The sequence below is a fragment of the Neoarius graeffei genome, chromosome 8, assembly GCF_027579695.1.
Source record: "Neoarius graeffei isolate fNeoGra1 chromosome 8, fNeoGra1.pri, whole genome shotgun sequence".
NCBI lineage: Eukaryota > Metazoa > Chordata > Actinopteri > Siluriformes > Ariidae > Neoarius > Neoarius graeffei.
Window position 1 is genome coordinate 24,049,219 of NC_083576.1, and position 20,605 is coordinate 24,069,823.

A 20,605-nucleotide genomic window follows, 5' to 3' on the forward strand; every position below is an offset into this window, starting at 1 on the left:
CGCAAGAGCTGTTGGGGACATTCTCAGATGCATTATTTCACATGGCTCTCACATGGCTCTAATGCCTACTATCATTGAGTTTTGCATTTATAAATTCAATAAGGGGACGTACCTTTGAATTTTATATATTGTTATATATATTTAAGTGTATATATATATATATCGATTTAGAAACATTTGAAAATACGTTGAACAGACGTTTCCGTCCCGTCAAAAATACACACGAAATGGGTAGATAATTAATTTTACCATACAAAGTTTGGATAATGGATATTTTTGAAAAATGGTAGAAAACACTATTAGTTTTCTTATATAATGAACAGAGAACGTCTGCGTTATTTTTTTTATCAATTGTAATCGCTTTCAATGCGAGTGTTCGTAAATCCATCAAACATTACGTTCTGTTCAATTACCGATAAAAAAAAAAAATGCCCGGCTATTTAAGATATTGCTGTTTAGAGAGTATATATTTTTGTGCGGTCTTTTATTTGACGTCATCAAGTCATGTGTACACAAGCAAGATGGCCGAAGCTAACAAGAGGTACGTTTCCCATCAACGATATGTTTACCATCACGCTCCGTTACATTAACCAAGTCTGGACGTAACGTGTCTATCAATTCAAAGTATAGTCAACTCCTCGGCACCTGCTTAGTTTCAGTCTATTTCTAATCACTTATTTTAAGTAACATGTAGGTTAAGTACGATAAGATGTACCTCAAAAATAGTTAATCTCAGTTTTCACGATTTGACATGTAAACAGACGTGATGTTGGACATGTTCAATCTGACAGACGTATAATTTGACAGCGACGATCGCACGTTAATGCGGGTATCTCTGTAGAAACAGAGGAAACTGATATGTTAATATGATATAAGCTCATGATTCTATACAAATGACTTTGGTCAGTTTTCCTACATTATATAACTGAATCCTAGATGTATACATATAAACTCATATTTCGACTAATTGTGAACCTCTTAAACCTATATTTTGATAAAATTTGAACATCCAAGAAGCCCATATTTGCCATCTTTTACCCATTAAAAACCCTAATATTTTGGATATGTAAGTCTGGGAGGCCTAGTTTAGAAACTGTGAAAGATGTTCTGTTTAACTGTAATCAAAACAAGGAAGGAATTATAATTTGATAAGCCTATGAGTTCCAAAATGATGTCTGTTACATTACTTCTATTACGATTGTCCATCTCACGTCTGTTACAAATTAATTACAATCTAGCTATATACCATGTTAATCTTATTGAAAGAATGTGTATGTTTATTCTACTACACATGTTTATTAATTATATTTGCTAAAACATCACCTTCCTATGTTTCAAAAAGCCAACCAGTCTTTTTACATTTTTGTATCAGACAATGTCATTCTATTGGTGTCAAACATTATTAAAAAAAGCTGATGTAGATTGCTACATTAAAAAAAACCCTCACTGTTATATTCTAATATATCATTACTTTATCTATACATAATAAAATACAGAAATAATTCTACATTGTTAAAATTGAGAATCTATATGTCCACAACACTTCTGTTACGTTCTGACTTTGGCATATAAATGTTTTTATTACATCTCAGAAAATTAAAGTTATCTTTTAACATATCATTCATTAAAGATTACATGTTTTGTGACCTGATGGTAAAAAAAGAAATGGTTTTAGGTGAATTTTTAAAAATAAGTTCATGTCCCCATTTCAGTACCCATAAGCGTGGAATCACTCGTGTGTGTGTGTGTGTATATATATATATATATATATATATATATATATATATATATATATATATATATATATATATATACACACACACACACACAGTGGTGCTTGAAAGTTTGTGAACCCTTAAGAATTTTCTATATTTCTGCATAAATATGACCTAAAACATCATCAGATTTTCACACAAGTCCTAAAAGTAGATAAAGAGAACCCAGTTAAACAAATGAGACAAAAATATTATACTTGGTCATTTATTTATTGAGGAAAATGATCCAATATTACATATCTGTGAGTGGCAAAAGTATGTGAACCTTTGCTTTCAGCATCTGGTGTGACCCCCTTGTGCAGCAGTAACTGCAACTAAACGTTTCCAGTAACTGTTGATCAGTCCTGCACACTGGCTTGGAGGAATTTTAGCCCATTCCTTCGTACAGAACAGCTTCAACTCTGGGATGTTGGTGGGTTTCCTCACATGAACTGCTTGCTTCAGGTCCTTCCACAACATTTCGATTGGATTAAGGTCAGGACTTTGACTTGGCCATTCCAAAACATTAACTTCATCCTTCTTTAACCATTCTTTGGTAGAACGACTTGTGTGCTTAGGGTCGTTGTCTTGCTGCATGACCCACCTTCTCTTGAGATTCAGTTCATGGACAGATGTCCTGACATTTTCCTTTAGAATTTGCTGGTATAATTCAGAATTCATTGCTCCATCAATGATGGCAAGCCGTCCTGGCCCAGATGCAGCAAAACAGGCCCAAACCATGATACTACCACCACCATGTTTCACAGATGGGATAAGGTTCTTATGCTGGAATGCAGTGTTTTCCTTTCTCCAAACATAACGCTTCTCATTTAAACCAAAAAGTTCTATTTTGGTCTCATCCGTCCACAAAACATTTTTCCAATAGCCTTCTGGCTTGTCCATGTGATCTTTAGCAAACTGCAGACGAGCAGCAATGTTCTTTTTGGAGAGCAGTGGCTTTCTCCTTGCAACCCTGCCATGCACACCATTGTTGTTCAGTGTTCTCCTGATGGTGGACTCATGAACATTAACATTAGCCAATGTGAGAGAGGCCTTCAGTTGCTTAGAAGTTACTCTGGGGTACTTTGTGACCTTGCCGACTATCACATGCCTTGCTCTTGGAGTGATCTTTGTTGGTCGACCACTCCTGGGGAGGGTAGCAATGGTCTTGAATTTCCTCCATTTGTACACAATCTGTCTGACTGTGGATTGGTGGAGTCCAAACTCTTTAGAGATGGTTTTGTAACCTTTTCCAGCCTGATGAGCATCAACAACGCTTTTTCTGAGGTCCTCAGAAATCTTCTTTGTTTGTGCCATGATACACTTCCACAGACATGTGTTGTGAAGATCAGACTTTGCTAGATCCCTGTTCTTTAAATAAAACAGGGTGCCCACTCACACCTGATTGTCATCCCATTGATTGAAAACACCTGACTCTAATTTCACCTTCAAATTAACTGCTAATCCTAGAGGTTCACATACTTTTGCCACTCACAGATGTGTACTATTGGGTCATTTTCCTCAATAAATAAATGACCAAGTATAATATTTTTGTCTCATTTGTTTAACTGGGTTCTCTTTTATATACTTTTAGGACTTGTGTGAAAATCTGATGATGTTTTAGGTCATATTTATGCAGAAATATAGAAAATTCTTAAGGGTTCACAAACTTTCAAGCACCACTGTGTGTGTGTGTGTGTATGTATGTGTGTGTGTGTGTATGTGTATATATATATATATATATATATGCTGTAACGATATGCGAATCGAAATCGCGATATGCAGAGCAACGATCCGTATCGCGATACAAGAAGGCAGAATCGCGGTACACCCTTTCAAACTTCTCCTCAGCCCAAAAACAGAGGCGCTTCCAAACTTCAATTTATGAATACTTTTTTAAACTAACTTAAATTACTTTTTTTTTATATCTATTAGTAAGTCGTTTTTTTCGCCGACCTGCGACAATCTTCTGCGAGTCACGCAACGTCCACACTTGCCACTGGCAGAGCATTCATTTCTTTTAAGCGGTCGCCATTCTGGTTGCGACGCGGGGAGCGAATCTGTAAACAAGCAGCTCATTGGCTGGCTAGGTGTGCCACAAGCCAATCACAATCACTTGACCGGAAAGGCATGCAGTGTTGCCAGATTGGGCAGGTTTAGGTGCTTTTTGGCTGGTTTTGAACATATTTTGGGGTGGAAAACGTTAGCAATATCTGGCAACACTGAAGGCATCTGCTTGGGCGGAAGCCTTCTGCGGCAGTTACATTTTGACACGCGAGCAATGTTTCACTATAAAAATTCCGTAATTTCCATCTGTTTTCCGCGATCACAGAAAATCATTGGCCCTATGAGAGTGAGACAGTGAGAGAGCCACCCCCCCCCACCCCCCCCCCCCAAAAAAAATCTTAACGGATTTACATGATTTGGAAAAATGACTTTCAGAACCGAAAAAACAGAGCTTCCGGCTCAACAGTATTATTTTGAGAAATAAAACGAGGGTTATGTATATAACCGCGGTTCTATGAGTTTCGGATGACCGCCAGAGGCGGTGCTTTCAGCACATGGATATCCATCACACGAACGTGCAGGTCGAGTAATAGTAACAACAAAGTCACGTGTGACCTGGGTGACGTCACCCCGTGACCCCGGCATAAAAGACCGGTAAACCCAGGAAGTGACCTCTTGGCAAATCTTCTCGTGTACACTCCGAGTGACTGCCAAGCTCTGGCGGTCATCCGAAACTCATAGAACCGCGGTTATATACATAACCCTCGTTCTATTTCGTTTCTACTGACCGCCAGAGGCGGTGCTTTCAGCACATGGATGACTAATACCAACCAGGTCATGAGGAGTGCCTACCCGTACCCAGTGCTGCTGCGACGGGCCTGGAATGACAGCCGTCGCCACAGGATTATGTGGGACGACATTAAGACGGTAAAACCTGGTGAAGGTGCAGCTGGAAGCCCAGGAGGCTGCGCTGCATATGTCTGAAAGGGGCACGCCCTTCAGTGATGCCCATGAGGCTACCACGCCCCGTGCAGAGTGCGCCCTGGCAGCCGGAGGAATCGGGAAGCCACTGTGCCTGTAGGCATGTAATATGGCCTCGACTATCCACTTGGATAGCCTCTGCTTAGAGAGCGCCAGACCCCTCGACGGTCCTGTGTGGCACAGAAACAGGGCGTCACTCCTACGGAAGCCCTCTGTACGCGACACGTACACCCTGAGGGCGCGAACTGGGCACAAAAGTTCCGACCTCTCACCATGGCCCGCCTCGAACGCCGCAAGGCTAAGGGGCTGGTTGACGAAGGTAGCAGAGAGGGTCTTTGGGAGGAAAGAGGGGTTAGGCCACAGGGTGACCCCACTGTCGCCGGAGTGCCACTGCAGGCACTCCCCACTGACTGACAGCGCGTGTAGTTCCCCGACGCGCCTCGTCGATGTAATAGCCAGAAGAAAAGCAGTCTTCAGGGAGAGCCATGAAATGTCTGCCGTGAGCAGGGGCTCAGAACGGTGCGTCGCAGAGAGCCTGCAGCACCAATGAAGGTCCCATGTGGGTACCCGGCTCCGTCGGGGGGGGTCTCAACCGGAGAGCACCCTTCAAGAAACGTGCCACCAAGGCGTGGGACCCCACGGTCCTTCCCCCAACTCTGGCATGCTGAGCAGAGATGGCAGCTGCATAGACCTTGATGGTGGCAGGGGTAAGACCCTTATCAAAAGCAGAGACTGGCGGAACAGTCAAATGGTCGGCAGGGGGCAGCATGTAGGCTCCTCCCCCTGAGTTAAGCACCAGTTGGAGAAAAGCCTCCATCTGTTGGCATAGAGGGCATTGGTGGGGGGTGCCCGAGAGCTTGCAATGGTATTGACCACTGCCGGCTCACAAGGACCTCGCAGGGGGTCCGGCCCTTCAGCGGCCATACCCAGAGCTGCAGACGGGCTGGATCCGGGTGCCAGATCTGCCCTCCCAGCTGTGATAGCAGGTCAGTCCTCACTGGCAGGCACCAGGGGTCGCCGTTCAGAAGTTGCAGCAACTTGGGAACCACACTCTGCCCGGCCACCGGGGGGGCGACAAGCAGCAGCCCGTGGTGGTCCATCGCAACCCTGTGTAGGGTTGGCATGATCAGCAGCAGAGGGGGGGAGGCATACAGCAGTTGCCTCGGCCAAGCATGCGCCAGCGCATCCTGGCCCAGGGGACTGGGCCGTGGAGGCTGAACCACAGAGGGCAGTGTGTCGACTCCCGGCAGGCAAAGAGGTCCACCTCTGCCCTGCCAAAATGTTCCCAGATGGCGAGAACCACCGCTGGGTTGAGTCTCCATTCCCCGGGATCGGGGTCCTGGCGGGACAGCAGATCTGCTGCCCTGTTGGCAGTGCCTGGCAAGTACATGGCACGCAGGCTCAAGAGATGTCGATGGGCCCACCGCAGAAGTTGGCCAGCCACTTCCAAGCACTGGAGGGACTTTGTGCCTCCCTGGTGGTTGATGTAGTACACTACCGTAGCGTTGTCCGTCCGCACCAGAACGTGTCTGCCGGTCAGGCCTAGGAGGAAGTGCTGTAGGCCGAGGAACACAGCCCGTAGCTCCAGCACGTTGATGTGCTGCGCCCGTGCAGCACCGGGTGGAGGTGGAGACCGTTGAACCACCTCTGAAGCGGCATAAGTCCAGAAGTCCCAGCGGGACCAGAGAGGAGGCTGCCGTAAGCATGCCCAGCAGGCGCTGAAAGGTCTTCAGGGCGAGTGACCTACCCCGTCCGAAGCGGCCAAGCAGTAGGCGGATGTTGTGGATCCTTGTCTGGGAGGGAGTTACCATCAACGACCTCGAATCCAGGTGCACGCCCAAGAAAGTCGTCTCCCGGCTGGGCACCAGCGAGCTCTTCTTGTAATTCACCCTGAGCCCCAGCTCTACGACATGCGAGAGCACAGTCGCGATGTTGGTGCGGGCCTGAGCTGCTGACCGTGAACAGACAAGCCAGTCGTCCAGGTAGGGCAGGACACGCAAACCCCTTGCCTGAAGTAGTGCCGATGCCGCTGCCGCACACCCGGTGAACACACGGGGTGCCAGCGATATCCCAAAGGGCAGAACATTGAACTCGAAAGCCTGGCCCTCGAAGGCAAACCGCAGGAACTGCCTGTGGTGTGGCACAATGGGAACATGGAAGTAGGCGTCTTTCAGGTCAAAGGTGACAACCAGTCGCCCGCCTGGATGTGGTGTAAGACATCCACTTTACGCAGCATGCGGAATCTCATGGTCCTCAAGTGGGAATTGAGGGACCTCAGGTCGAGGATCGGGCGGATACCGCCGTCCTTCGGAACCAGAAAATACCTGGAGTAGAACCCACCTTGCTGTCTCTGCCTGTCGACGGGAGAGACTGCTCCTTTCTCCAGGAGGGTGGCGATTTCCTGCCGGGGGACGAGGGACTTCCCCGGATGGCTCACGGTGGTGTTTGACCCCATGAAACGTGGTGGACGGCGGCAGAACTGGATGCGGTAACCCTCGGTGAGGGTCACCAGCACCCAGGGGTCAACGCTCTCCAGCTTTGGAGCTGTTCGCTGGAAAAGCGGCCGACCGCCGGCGCGCTGATGTCAGCGCCGTCCAGAGCGCCCCCGTCGGTCACCATGGGGGCGACAAGGAGTGGACTGGGTGTAGGGGGCGGCACCGCGGGTCCGGGAGGTGGTGGGGTGGCGAAAGTCATCAACCCGTCTGGTCTCCTGGCGGGTGCGTGGCCGAGACAGAGTCGGTGTGGGCCCCCTGAAGGACTGGGCAGCATTGCCATGGTGGTGGGCCTGGCGGGGGCCAGCGAACTGCTGTTACGCCTAGATGACCTGGGCACTCCGATCCAGGGCTTGCTGAGTGGCTTCGCCAAACGGCTCCCCGGGGACAACAGGGAGAGAGTGCAGCACACGCCGGTCGGGCTCGGCCAGAGGGGACTGTGCCCGCCATATCTGCTGGCGGCCGAGGGTGAGATACGACATCAGCCGGCCCAGTTCCCGCGACGAGTAGGCAAAGGCCTGGAGCCGCGTCACACAGCTCCCGTGATGCCGCGCTCGTCCCCTCCAGCGTCTGGGGGTCCATGACACCTGGCTGGCAGAAGGGAACTTAAATAGGGCGAGAACGCTCCAAGTAAGTAGCCCAAAATAAACTATCAGGCGGAAATGAGAAATAAACGACCGGGCGAACACACCCGTGGTCGGGAATATTAACAAGGATGGCGCCGTGCGCTACAGAACTGATAAACAGCGGCGAGAAACACCGCTTTTAATTTAAATGAATGAAGACCGCTTACCTGAGCGACAACAAACCGGCCTCCAGCAGCGAGGACACGCCTCGGAGGGCTAGTCAGCTAACTCCACCGAGCGAGAGCGCTCAGCTTAACGGAGTAACAACCAATACGAATATAACACACAAGACAGCCGGCCCGTGAGCAGGCCGGAGACAAGACTACACAAAACAAGCGGTTGATAATATTAACAAGGATAGGCACTGTGCGCCACAGAACTGATAAACAGCGGTGAGAAACACCGCTTTAATTTAAATGAATGAAAGCCGCTTCTCAATGTTGGGCATCTGCAGGAGGCCATAGGTAGGGGTGTCCTGCATTGCCGCCAGGGCCCTGCAGTCACTAGGGAGGTGGGAAGGCATCTAGGGTCCGCCCAACACCTCTGTAACTCCTCGATGTATGAGGCCGAGGGCGGAACAGACAACGAGGAAGGCTATGTGGGACCTCTGAAGAAAGCGCTCTGATGCTGGGCCACCGGGGCGTGTCCAACCCCAGACGGGCCAATGCAGCCCTCAGCGTTGGCTGGATGCTCAGGCACATGCAGTCTGCGCAGGCCATGTCCGTCAGCCCCTGCCGCAGGTGATCAATACCCAGGCATGAGGGGCACTCGCGGTGGCCGTCCTCCGGTTCGAGGGGGACCGGCAGTTGGTGCAGCGAGAGAAGAGGTCCATGACGCCTGGCTGGCAGAAGGGAACTTAAAAAATAGGGCGAGAACACCCCAAGTAAGCAGCCCAAAATAAACAATCAGGCGGTAATGAAAAACGACCGGGCGAACACACCCGTGGTCGGGAATATTAACAAGGATAGGCGCCGTGCGCCACAGCACTGATAAGCAGCGGCGAGAAACACCGTTTTAATTTAGATGAATGAAAACCGCTTACCTGGGCGACAACAAGCCAGCCTCCAGCGGCGAGGACACCGCCCCGGAGGGCTAGTCAGCTAACTCCACCGAGCGAGAGCGCTCAGCTTAACGGAGTAACAATATGAATACAACCCACAAGACCGCCGGCCTGTGAGCAGGCCGGAGACAAGGCTACACAAAATAAGGCGGTTAATAATATTAACAAAGATAGGCGCAGTGCGCCACAGAACTGATAAACAGCGGCGAGGAACACCGCTTTAAATTAAATAAATGAAAACCGCTTACCTGAATGAGGACAAGCCGGCCTCCAGCGGTGAGGACACCGCCCCGGAGGACTAATCAGCTAACTCCACCGAGCGAGAGCGCTCAGCTTAACGGAATAACAAACAATACAACACAAGACCGCCGGCCTGTGAGCAGGCCGGAGACAAGGCTACACAAAATAAGGCGGTTAATAATATTAACAAAGATAGGCGCAGTGCGCCACAGAACTGATAAACAGCGGCGAGAACCACCGCTTTAAATTAAATGAATGAAAACCGCTTACCTGAATGAGGACAAGCCGGCCTCCAGCGGTGAGGACACCGCCCCGGAGGACTAATCAGCTAACTCCACCGAGCGAGAGCGCTCAGCTTAACGGAGTAATAAATCAATACGAATACAACACACAAGACAGCCGGCCTGTGAACAGGCCGGCGGCGAGGCTACACAAAACAAGGTGGTTAATAATATTAACAAGGATAGGCGCCGAGCGCCGCAGAACTGATAAACAGCGGCGAGAGGAACGCCGCTTTAATTTAAATAATGAAACCCGCTTACCTGAAGCGAAAACAAGCCGGCCTCCAGCGGTGAGGACACCGCCCCGGAGGGCTAATCAGCTAACTCCACCGAGCGAGAGCGCTCAGCTTACGGAGTAATAAATCAATACGAATATAACGACAAGAAGAAAAGAGTTGGTGGACTTAGCGCAGTTTCTTGGAGGGTGCATAAGCACAGCCCCAACCCTACGGGTAACGAAACTACCACAGCGCTTTGTCCAAATTTCAATCCAACTCGCAACCTGCAAACGCGAGAAGATGTAAGAGGTCACTTCCTGGGTTTACCGGTCTTTTATGCCGGGGTCACGGGGTGACGTCACCCAGGTCACACGTGACTTTGTTGTTACTATTACTCGACCTGCACGTTCGTGTGATGGATATCCATGTGCTGAAAGCACCGCCTCTGGCGGTCAGTAGAAACGAAATAGAACAATCTTTGGATATACATTTGTTCATTTTTGCATACATATTACTCATTCTCTGCAGTGGTCTGAATTATTTGTTAAATAGTTAATGTAAGTAAGTAAATGTTAAGTCAAATTTACTACTTTAAAAAAACATTTAAAAAAAAATCGTGGGCGTATCGAATCGTGGGTCAAAAATCGCTATACGAATCGAATCGTGAGTTGGGTGTATCGTTACAGCCCTAAAAAATAAATATATATAATATACACACACACCCACCCACCCCCCGGTTTGAAATGCGAGAGTCTCCATCTTTACTCGCTACAGTATTCTCCACCTGCACTTGACATTCAGACCACACTATTCAGATTGCATACCTCTGTGTGTAGCTGCTATATGCTCACCTTTTGTGCATCTGGAAGACTAAAAGCCAAATTCACTGGTCAGCACAGGAAAGACAACACATCCTTTATCCTGTGAAATATTAAGCAATTATCATGTTTGTTGCCATCAAGCTGCATTTTAGGATTTAATTTATTTTAATGCTTGGTTTATGTGCCCAGAGTAATGCTTTTTTTGGGGGGCGCTTTTAGCTCAGTTTGAGATTTCATGAGTTCAGTCATGCGTCACATTTAGTCACATGTCTCTCAGAAGAGCCAAGATAGGTTTTGTTTTATTCTACATGTAAAATAGATGAGTGATGGCCATTTTTCTCTTGTCAAGTGACAACAATCAAACTAAAGCGTGTTTTCGTATACCTGTGTTAGGATGCTTGCCTTATTAGCTCTAAGAAAGTGCTAGCTGGAGCACCATTCGTAGTGATATGAAAATGAAAAGTAGCTCACCCAAAATGAACATGCTGACCATAACATACTTACCAGTCCTAGCTAGTCTTGACTGACTAACTGTGTTTATTATCCACAGTAAAGATGAAATAAACACTGGTTTAACTCTGGTGATGGGGTATTTGTTTGCCTTCACTGTGGCTTTGGAGACAGAAAATCAAGAGATGAGCTGCTTGTGTGATTTGACTGTGTGCAGCTGGAGTTAAAAAGGGACCTTGCATCACATACCAGTGCATATCCTAAAATGGCAAGGTGTTTTTCTTTGTTATATTACAAAGTTAAAGTATTTACAGTTAAATATTTTAGATGTGTGATGTAGAGCTCCTTTTATTTGCTAATTAACAAGACTAATTTTTTCACTGGCTCACTGGTCTTTCATGTTTTGTTTTTTCTCATTTGCCTGAGCAATCAGCTTGTAAGATGATTGGTCATGAGGGTGAGAAGTGCATGCCACCACTTTGGTGCTATTCTGTAAAGCTTCAACTTTGGAAGTGCTCAACTGTAACCCTCAAGTGGAGAAAAAAATGTGCTTGCATTGTGGCTACTTCCCATAGAATTACTTGTTTTTAAAATTGTTTTGCCAAGCTAACACTGCAGGGTAAAACAGCTTTTGAAAGCCTGGCTACCTGCCTCGGTGGAGATGTATGTGTAAATCCTTACTTGCGGTGGTACTCTCAATTGGGTTTGATGGAATTTAATTTTTTTTAAATAAACACTGAAGCCTCTTATGTCCAAGATGTGATGCTGGAGTTTTGTCAAGTGGCAACAACATTTGGTTTTTGGGCTTTGTCCTGGAATGCAGGTCTGCTCACTTCAGCACCCTGGCCATCAAGCAGAATCCCATGCTTGCTGAGGCCTACTCCAACCTGGGCAATGTGTTTAAGGAGCGTGGTCAGCTTCAAGAGGCAATTGAGCATTATCGTCACGCGTTGCGCCTCAAGCCAGACTTCATCGATGGCTACATCAACCTGGCAGCAGCTCTGGTTGCAGCAGGAGATATGGAGGGGGCTGTGCAGGCTTATGTATCTGCTCTCCAGTACAATCCGGTAAGGAATTGTAAAGCATATTTAATACTATTCTAAATTAATTATGGGTGGTAGCTTTAGAGTTTTTATTTATTTATTACTTTTCTTCTTCCCAGGATCTGTATTGTGTTCGCAGTGACTTGGGCAACCTTCTTAAAGCTCTTGGGCGTTTGGAAGAGGCAAAGGTCTGTTTTGACATGTCAGCGTGTGCATGGTGTCCTGTGTGTGTGTGTGGCTTTCTTTTTAATTTTTTTTTTTTTTTTAAGTTTTCTTTGCTTTTTCCTTTAGATACTAGTTAATTTTGAGTTCCCTCATAACTGTTTTAACGCTGAGCTTTGGGAGTGAGTGCTTCCTTGACCCCCAAACAAACACTAAGAACTCTCTCTGCTTTCTAGACATGTGGTGCTTTCTACTCTTTTCTTCTTCCTACCTTTACACATGTCCTTCACTTCAGCCCCACGCTACCACTCACTCTGCTATTCAGCAGACCTAGCAACACAGCTAGTGTCATTAGTTCCAAAGGATGCACCTGTCCGTACCACACCATCAGGTTGCTCTGATTTTTAAGGCCTGAAACACCAACCACTATCATTACAAACACAGGGAACTCTTTCTCTTCAGTGTTTTTTTTTTTTCTCTTCCCCCCCCCCCCCCCCCTTTTAAATTACATGAGAACAAGCTTAGAGTACCTACATTGCCATTCTGCTTCTCTTTCTCACTCCAACTGCTTTGCTGTCTTTTAAACACTGTGCTTCATTCTGATTTAGTTTCTCAGTCAGTCCACCTTCACACAGGAAGAAAGGCTGGGTCCTTCTGTCTCTCACCAAAGGGGAATCTTTAAACAGAAATTGCTGTTCTGGCATGTTTTTGTCTTTAGCGTTATGGAGGGTTTATGCTGGCTCGGTCTTGAACACAAAACAATGGATTTGATATGAAGTTAGTGATATTTGCTGTGCTGAAAATAAGATGGCTTCCAACCCAGAGATATTTTTCATTAATTTGTCAGACGACTCGCTGCTTATTCACACCTCTTTTTAAAAAGCATCCGTTTTGGATGATGATGCTGCAGGTTTGTGTTTTCCACCCACAAATAAAAAGGCCTGACCTGCTCCTAGGCCAATATGCTTGTTAATTGTGGATTTGTGGGAGATTAAAGTTGCAGAGAAAGTTCTCTTCTTGCCGGTTAGAAGCCCTCTTATTTGTTGCCTCAGGGGGGAGGAGTGGGGAGGAGCACCAGGGTTCCAGCACCTGTCCATGTTAGCTCTGTCGCTCCGACCCCCCGCGCGCTTGCTCAGGGCCCGTGGAGTGTGCGCGCTCAGAGCTGCTTGCCTGACCCTCCAGCCAAGCTTACTGATACTCTTTAAGGGCTCCACAGTGTTTTTGTAAATAACTAGACTGTAGTATATTCTCCATATTAAGGTTCAAGCAACACTTTACCCTTTTTTTTTTTTTCCCCTTCCCCCCCGCCCCTTGGCCCAGTAGCACTTGGGAGGTTTACATGGTGGTGTGCAGTATTGACACTGTGAAGTTAGCCCTGGGCTGTGTCAGGCAGGCAGCTCCCTATCTGCACTCCACTGCACGCGTTCAGATGCGATGATAGAGAGAACGAATTACACGCGCAGCACAAGCATTGACCTCTTTATTTCAGAGCTGTGGATGCTTCTAGATACAAATCATTAAACCACAGACTTTTTTTCTTTACCCATTGGGCAGGATTCAAGAAGGCAGGACAGGATAAAGCAAGCAATGTATTAAACCATGTAAGAGTTTAAAAAATAAAAATAAAAATAAGGGAAATGATGGAAGGAATGATTTAACTTTTGTTTCCATTAATGTTATGATTAATATTCTTAAGGCCATGTTTTCAATTTATTTGGGGAAGATCAAGCCAGTTAGCCTCCCTCCTTTTACTTCCCTTTAAACAGGATGAATAAACATTTTGAATAAAATGTAACACAAAGCCTTTCTTCTCTCCCATTCCTTCATAAGCATTTTCTGATCACTTTAAAAGTTGAATTGCTGTTAATTGCATGATTGAAAATTGAGTAGAATTTTTTTGTTACTTTATCATTTTTTGTGATTGATTTTATTTTTTTATATCCATATAAAACAAATGTATTGATTGTCAACTTTTACTAACGCTCTTGTTTTCTTATTTTGTCTCTCTTGGTTTCTTCCACCACTGATATTGTTATTTAGAAGGTTTCAGGTGGGTGACACTATTCCTGCGTAGGTGCGGTCCGGCGGAAAGGAACACTAGGGCACCATCAGTCCTCTCCTCTTCTTCCAGCTGCGGCCGCTACCCCCAGACAAAGTCCAAAAATATGGTAACGGGTTTGTAACTGCCAGCGAAAAAAGAAAAACTTCATGCCTGAGTTCTTCTGTCTTGTGGCTACCTTTTGAAGAACAAAAGAAAACAGAGGAAAAAAAAGTAATTGAGACAAACCAAGTTTTATTTAACCTTCCTCTGTACAACTTAACATCGTCCAAAATAGTAATTAAGAAATATGGATTGGATGCAATAAGCAAACAAAAACCTAGTAAGAACCCTCTAACTCTTACTTGTTAATTATTTTTTTCCTGTTGCTTTGGTTTATCATTTTGTTTTTCCTCTTGATTTGGAGTTGCAGCGTTCTGCTGAGCCGATGACGCGCTGTGAGTCTGCAGCGACGCATGGGTTGCGCAGCGACAAAAATGCCCTCTATTGCGATTCAAAAGCGCCTGCGCAAAATAAATGCTCCCCTTTCCCCTCCCCTCCCGGCCTGCAGACTACAGATCTGCCTGTCTAGCCCGCTAGCATGGCACCCAGTGGACCTCATGCCCAGCACAGGACACAATTGGCAAGCAATGTAGTTATTATATGCACCATAAGCTCTAAAAGTTAAACAGAACTGAGCAGCATTTGAACTGTGTTCCTGAGGGTTAGTTGGATCCAGAGTGTGTGTCAGTCTGGTGGGCTCAGGAGTGCCTGGGGCTTCATGTCTGTGGTCTGAGCCGGCGTTAGCGCAGCGAAAACTGGCGAACAAATACAGTGCAACCACAGCGTGGCGCAAAACAGGCCGCCCGTGTGGCATTTTTGCGCCTGCCTTACAGGGACCTTCACCTACACTCTGCACAGGCATTTAAGGTTGTGCCTGCAGTCTGGGTAAATCTTTCTGGGCTTTGGTTTTTGTATGAGTTTGTGTACCCTTTGCCTTAGTCACATAATATGCAATCTTGGTTTGAGTATTTTAGTGCGTCTCATGCTGTTTCTTCCATTGATGAGACCATAACTGAAAAATGTCAGTTAGGGTGAAGGTGCTGGTCAGATTTGCGCAGCGCAGGAAAAAGCGTGCAGCTTAGCGCGGCAGTATGGTGCGCTTGCGAGCCCACGCTGTAGACTCACTTTTTGCTTTATGGACTATGGATTCTAACTCTGGTTTTCTCTACCCTTTTTGTTTTCTTCCTTTTTATTCAATCTCTTCCCCCCCAACCCCACATCTCTTCTATCTGTTCTATTACTCCTCTCTGCCCCTTTTCCTTCTGTTGGTTTCATTGTTAACCTGTCAAAGGCTTGCTACCTGAAGGCAATTGAGACTCAGCCGAACTTTGCTGTAGCATGGAGCAACCTGGGCTGTGTTTTCAACGCTCAGGGAGAAATCTGGCTGGCCATTCATCATTTTGAGAAGGTGAGCAGGCTTCCAAATGGGCAAGAGAAGTAATTGCTTGCTGGTCACTTAAAGTAACTTTTTTATTAAGAGGTCATTGTTGGTGGTTTTGTTTGCTTTGTAGGCAGTCACCTTGGATCCGAACTTTTTGGATGCTTACATAAACCTGGGCAATGTGCTTAAAGAAGCCCGCATCTTTGACAGGTAAACTTTTTCGTCACTATTTTTAACCATTGTTATCCCATACAATCCCACACTGTGGGATATTAAGTTTTAATTTACATCAATGTTCATCCTTACAGAGCTGTTGCTGGTTATCTGCGAGCCCTCAGTCTGAGCCCCAACCATGCTGTAGTCCACGGCAACTTGGCCTGCGTCTACTATGAGCAAGGTCTGATAGATCTGGCCATTGATACCTATCGGCGTGCTATTGAGCTGCAGCCTCACTTCCCTGATGCTTACTGCAATCTTGCCAATGCTCTTAAGGAAAAGGGCAATGTAAGGAACTGTCTCTGTACAATGCCACATTCTATTTTTTTTTTTCTTAAATGCTGTCTTCAAAGTATTCCTTTTACCAGTGGGGACAGTAAGCAACAGCTGAAGTTGTAGCTACATTTGCCGAAGTTTAAACATCCACCCTACAACTTCTTCATTGCACAGTGCTAAACCCACCTTCAGAAACTGTGGCTTATATTCAGAACCAGACTGCATCAAGTCAAGTCAACTTTATTGTCAAATATGCTATACATGCTCGACATACAGCACAGATGAAATTTCAGTCCTCTCTGACCCATGGTGCAAACAGGCAATGCAATAAATAAAAATAGAATTATTGAAATAAACAATATAAACAGCATAAACACTCCTAGATAAGAAATGGACTAAACGCACACACACACACACATATATATATATATATATATATATATATATATATATCTATCTCACACACACGTGTGCATAGGGGTGTGCACACGCGTATGAGGTTAATATTGCGGTTTCAGTTGAAAACACCAATATCAATGGTGAAGTAAATTCACTTTTTCTTCAGTAGAAATTAGAATATTTTAGAATAGTGTCCTTGTGAAAAATTAAGTTGCTGTGTGTGTATAAGACTAAACTGTCTGTGGTGTTAGGTGTCCGAGGCTGAGGAGTGCTACAACACAGCACTTCGTCTTTGCCCCACACATGCTGACTCGCTCAATAACCTGGCCAACATCAAACGTGAGCAAGGCAACATTGAAGAGGCTGTCCAACTCTACAGGAAAGCTCTTGAGGTAGGGATTCTATAAGTATTCTCTTCCCATTGTGTCTGCAGTAGTTATGCAGACTCGTGTGACCTGTGTACCGGAAGCATATTCCTGAAGGCTCTGTGTGTGTTGAACAGGTGTTCCCAGAGTTTGCTGCAGCCCACTCAAACCTCGCCAGTGTTCTTCAGCAGCAGGGCAAGCTGCAGGAAGCTCTCATGCATTACAAAGAAGCTATCAGGCATGCTGTCATTTCTCCTCAATGATTTAAATTATATTTTGGCCATTTATGCTGTGTACAGAATTTTTATGCATTTTCTTTCACTGTGAATACCTATAGGATCAGCCCCACATTTGCTGATGCTTACTCCAACATGGGAAACACACTAAAGGAAATGCAGGATGTGCAGGGGGCGCTGCAGTGCTACACACGTGCTATTCAGATCAATCCTGCATTTGCAGATGCTCACAGCAACCTGGCCTCAATACACAAGGTAATTTCCTAAAACTGACTGAAAAAACCCCATTGCTGTAATTTATTTATTTATTTTGTTTCTGCATAAGAAACAAAGTGAATCTTAGGCTTGCTGTCAGTGAGAAGCAAGGGTTTATACTAAAATGTTTGCTGCTGGGTAATAAGCATCAGGATTCGTGATGTGGTGAGTAAATTAATGTCATTTTGAATATATTTGTGCACTTTGGCCCACAGGACTCTGGAAATATTCCGGAAGCTATTGCATCTTACCGCACTGCTCTAAAGCTCAAACCTGACTTCCCAGATGCTTACTGCAATCTTGCGCACTGCCTGCAGGTATGCACATTAAACGTCAGTCCCATTAATGCAATTTAATTCTCTTTATTTTGTTTGCCTACTCTGGATGTTTATTCTGAGTCTAGTTTTAATGACTTATAATAGTGAAAACAAATCTAGTCTTGTTATGAATAATTATTTTTTTTAATAAACTTTCCCAGACAATAAGCAGGCTATTGCTGTATGTTTTGTGTTAACCCTAGCTTATATTTTAAAGCGTTGCAGTATATGCTAATTTTTTTTTAAAATAAATTTAAGCATCTGTTTTGATTCTTCCAGTTCCTGATTTAATATGCAGTTTTTATCATGAGATTATAACTCTTCTTTTCTCAGATTGTGTGTGATTGGACCGATTACGATGAGCGCATGAAGAAGTTGGTTAGCATTGTGGCTGACCAGCTGGAAAAGAACCGTCTGCCCTCAGTGCACCCTCACCACAGCATGTTGTATCCTCTTTCCCATGGCTTCCGCAAAGCCATTGCTGAGAGACATGGCAACCTCTGCTTGGATAAGGTAACTAGTTGGACCACACTTTCATAGGTTGAAAAATGCTTTGCTGTGTTAAAGTTCTATCTCTGAAATCAAAAACCATAGGTGGAAAGGCATGAATGATTTAATTAAATTATCTGACTCCCATTTATAAACTTAATGTACCCAAGTGTTGCTCTGGCCCACCTACATTGTTCCTGTGCATTACAGCATAGGGCTTCTGCCACCCTTTATAAATCCACTACATACCATGATGAGTTATGCTTTGGTTAATATTTTAGGCTGTTTCAGTAACTAGCTCAGAAAAGTGCCTTTGAGATACTAATTGCATGCACTGATATTTGCCTGTGGCTTATCAAAGATCAGAGTTGTCTTATGCCTTTCTTATAGATCAATGCTCTTCATAAACCTGCCTATGAGCATCCTAAGGACCTGAAAGCAAGTGGAGGGCGTTTGCGTATTGGCTACGTTAGCTCAGACTTTGGCAACCACCCTACCTCCCACTTAATGCAGTCCATTCCTGGTATGCATAATTCTGAAAAGTTTGAGGTGAGTTTATGAACGGAAATGCATGTGGAGATGTATATAATTTTTTTTTTGGGGGGGGGGGGGGTCAGTGTATTTTGTGATTTTGATGCATGTATAGTACTGCAATAACCTAGTTCAATTCTGTTTCCAGGTATTCTGCTATGCCCTTAGTCCTGATGACAGCACTAACTTTAGAGTGAAAGTGATGGCTGAGGCTCATCACTTTACTGATCTTTCCCAGGTCAGAACATGCAACAATAAGAGCACGTTATAATGGCTTTGGTCTTGATTGCCATTCTGATAATGTTGCTCACATTCCTGTTATTATTTCCTTTTGAATAAGATTCCCTGCAATGGCAAAGCTGCAGACAGGATCCACCAAGATGGAATTCACATCCTTGTCAACATGAATGGCTATACCAAGGGTGCCCGCAATGAGCTGTTTGCCTTGCGCCCAGCTCCCATTCAGGTTTAAAAAAAAAACACCCTGGCATCAATAATTCACATTCATGATTGTACGTGTTTAAAACTTGGTAAATAAAATGGGCTTCTCATCAGGCAATGTGGCTTGGCTACCCGGGCACCAGTGGAGCTCCCTTCATGGATTACATTATTACTGATAAGGAGACCTCTCCAGTTGAGCTGGCTGAGCAGTATTCTGAGAAGATGGCCTACATGCCAAATACATTCTTTATTGGGGATCATGCTAACATGTTCCCACATCTTAAGGCAAGAGAAACTTGTGAATTTCTTCAACTGACGTAATACTGTTATATATGTTGCGTTTGGCAAAAGGAACATTTTTGAGCATTTGTGTTTATGCTTCACAGAAAAAGGCTGTGATTGACTTCAAGTCCAATGGACACATTTTTGATAATCGCATCGTACTGAATGGAATTGATCTCAAAGCCTTTCTAGACAGTTTACCGGATGTCAAGGTCATCAAGGTAAGTGAGGAGCTTCCAGAACGCTTCAAGCTTTATTGGCTTTTAAGTGATCGTATTGATTATAGGAGACTGTTTTCCAGATGGAATGTGACGGTCCGGAGTCAACAGATAGTAACGGAGCCCTTTCCATGCCAGTCATCCCTATGAACACGGCTGCAGAGGCCATTATAAACATGATCAACCAAGGCCAGATCCAGGTCACCATCAATAGTTTCACAGTCAGCAATGGCTTGGCTACGACTCAGGTACTTTCTAATAAATGCACTTTGAACACATTACAGTACAGGACTTGAAAACTTACTGCCTGCAGAATTGATTTGTTTCCTGCATGTGGATGATGCTGTTGGGTTTCTTATCTACTGGAAGTGCTTTATTCCTTGGTATTTTGCTGTAGGATTTACTAGGCTTTTTTTCAAGTTGGCCTGAAAAGGTTCATATCGGTTAAAGGGTTAACTTATTTGATTTTGTCCTGATTGACAGTTCTGTCTTGAATACTAATATATTGACATTGCAGCAGTCTAGTAAGTATTTTTCTCTTGCCACTTGTGATCAATAGATTTTGCTAACACAAGGACACTTGGTTTCTCTAATGTTAATGATACTGAGACTAATTCCTAATCCATACTCTCAGATCTGCATGTGTCCTGATCTGGGGCTTGAATCAAACGTGGAAAGTCATCTACTCAAGACAAGCCCTTTTAAAGGGCTCTAGTGGATAGGGATGCAATATCACCAGATGTTGTTGTTTTTCAGATATTTACTGTCGAGGAGGTTGTAGTATCTGGGACTGTAGCCTTGCAGGTATGACAAACTTTAGTAGGGCTGCAACTATAGAATATTTTCATTTTTGAAGACTATTGCAAATATTTCAATATTCTAGAAGGAGCAGGTCAAGACATTGGGTCATATGAGGGGCAAAAACTCATTCAATCTAAATAAAAATATTCTTGGAGTAACAGT

The 20,605-nt window shown here is 45.0% G+C and overlaps 1 protein-coding gene across 4 annotated transcripts in view; it reads left to right on the plus strand.

Annotated features, from left to right (window-relative positions):
- Positions 1 to 20,605, plus strand: part of ogt.1 (O-linked N-acetylglucosamine (GlcNAc) transferase, tandem duplicate 1) — a 49,447-nt gene that overhangs the window by 19,467 nt on the left and 9,375 nt on the right. For 2 of the 4 annotated variants that reach the window (XM_060927469.1, XM_060927470.1), the window contains exons 3-19: positions 11,754 to 11,997; positions 12,093 to 12,161; positions 15,528 to 15,644; positions 15,748 to 15,827; positions 15,926 to 16,121; positions 16,760 to 16,900; positions 17,011 to 17,111; positions 17,211 to 17,364; positions 17,580 to 17,681; positions 18,015 to 18,194; positions 18,561 to 18,719; positions 18,850 to 18,939; positions 19,042 to 19,167; positions 19,257 to 19,427; positions 19,529 to 19,645; positions 19,726 to 19,890; positions 20,399 to 20,446. In XM_060927469.1, the coding sequence (XP_060783452.1) occupies positions 11,754 to 11,997; positions 12,093 to 12,161; positions 15,528 to 15,644; positions 15,748 to 15,827; positions 15,926 to 16,121; positions 16,760 to 16,900; positions 17,011 to 17,111; positions 17,211 to 17,364; positions 17,580 to 17,681; positions 18,015 to 18,194; positions 18,561 to 18,719; positions 18,850 to 18,939; positions 19,042 to 19,167; positions 19,257 to 19,427; positions 19,529 to 19,645; positions 19,726 to 19,890; positions 20,399 to 20,446 (2,260 nt within the window). Of the gene's footprint in view, positions 1 to 11,147; positions 11,204 to 11,753; positions 11,998 to 12,092; positions 12,162 to 15,527; positions 15,645 to 15,747; positions 15,828 to 15,925; positions 16,122 to 16,759; positions 16,901 to 17,010; positions 17,112 to 17,210; positions 17,365 to 17,579; positions 17,682 to 18,014; positions 18,195 to 18,560; positions 18,720 to 18,849; positions 18,940 to 19,041; positions 19,168 to 19,256; positions 19,428 to 19,528; positions 19,646 to 19,725; positions 19,891 to 20,398; positions 20,447 to 20,605 lie in introns of all 4 variants that reach the window. The other 2 variants (XM_060927472.1, XM_060927471.1) reach the window with 2 other exon arrangements.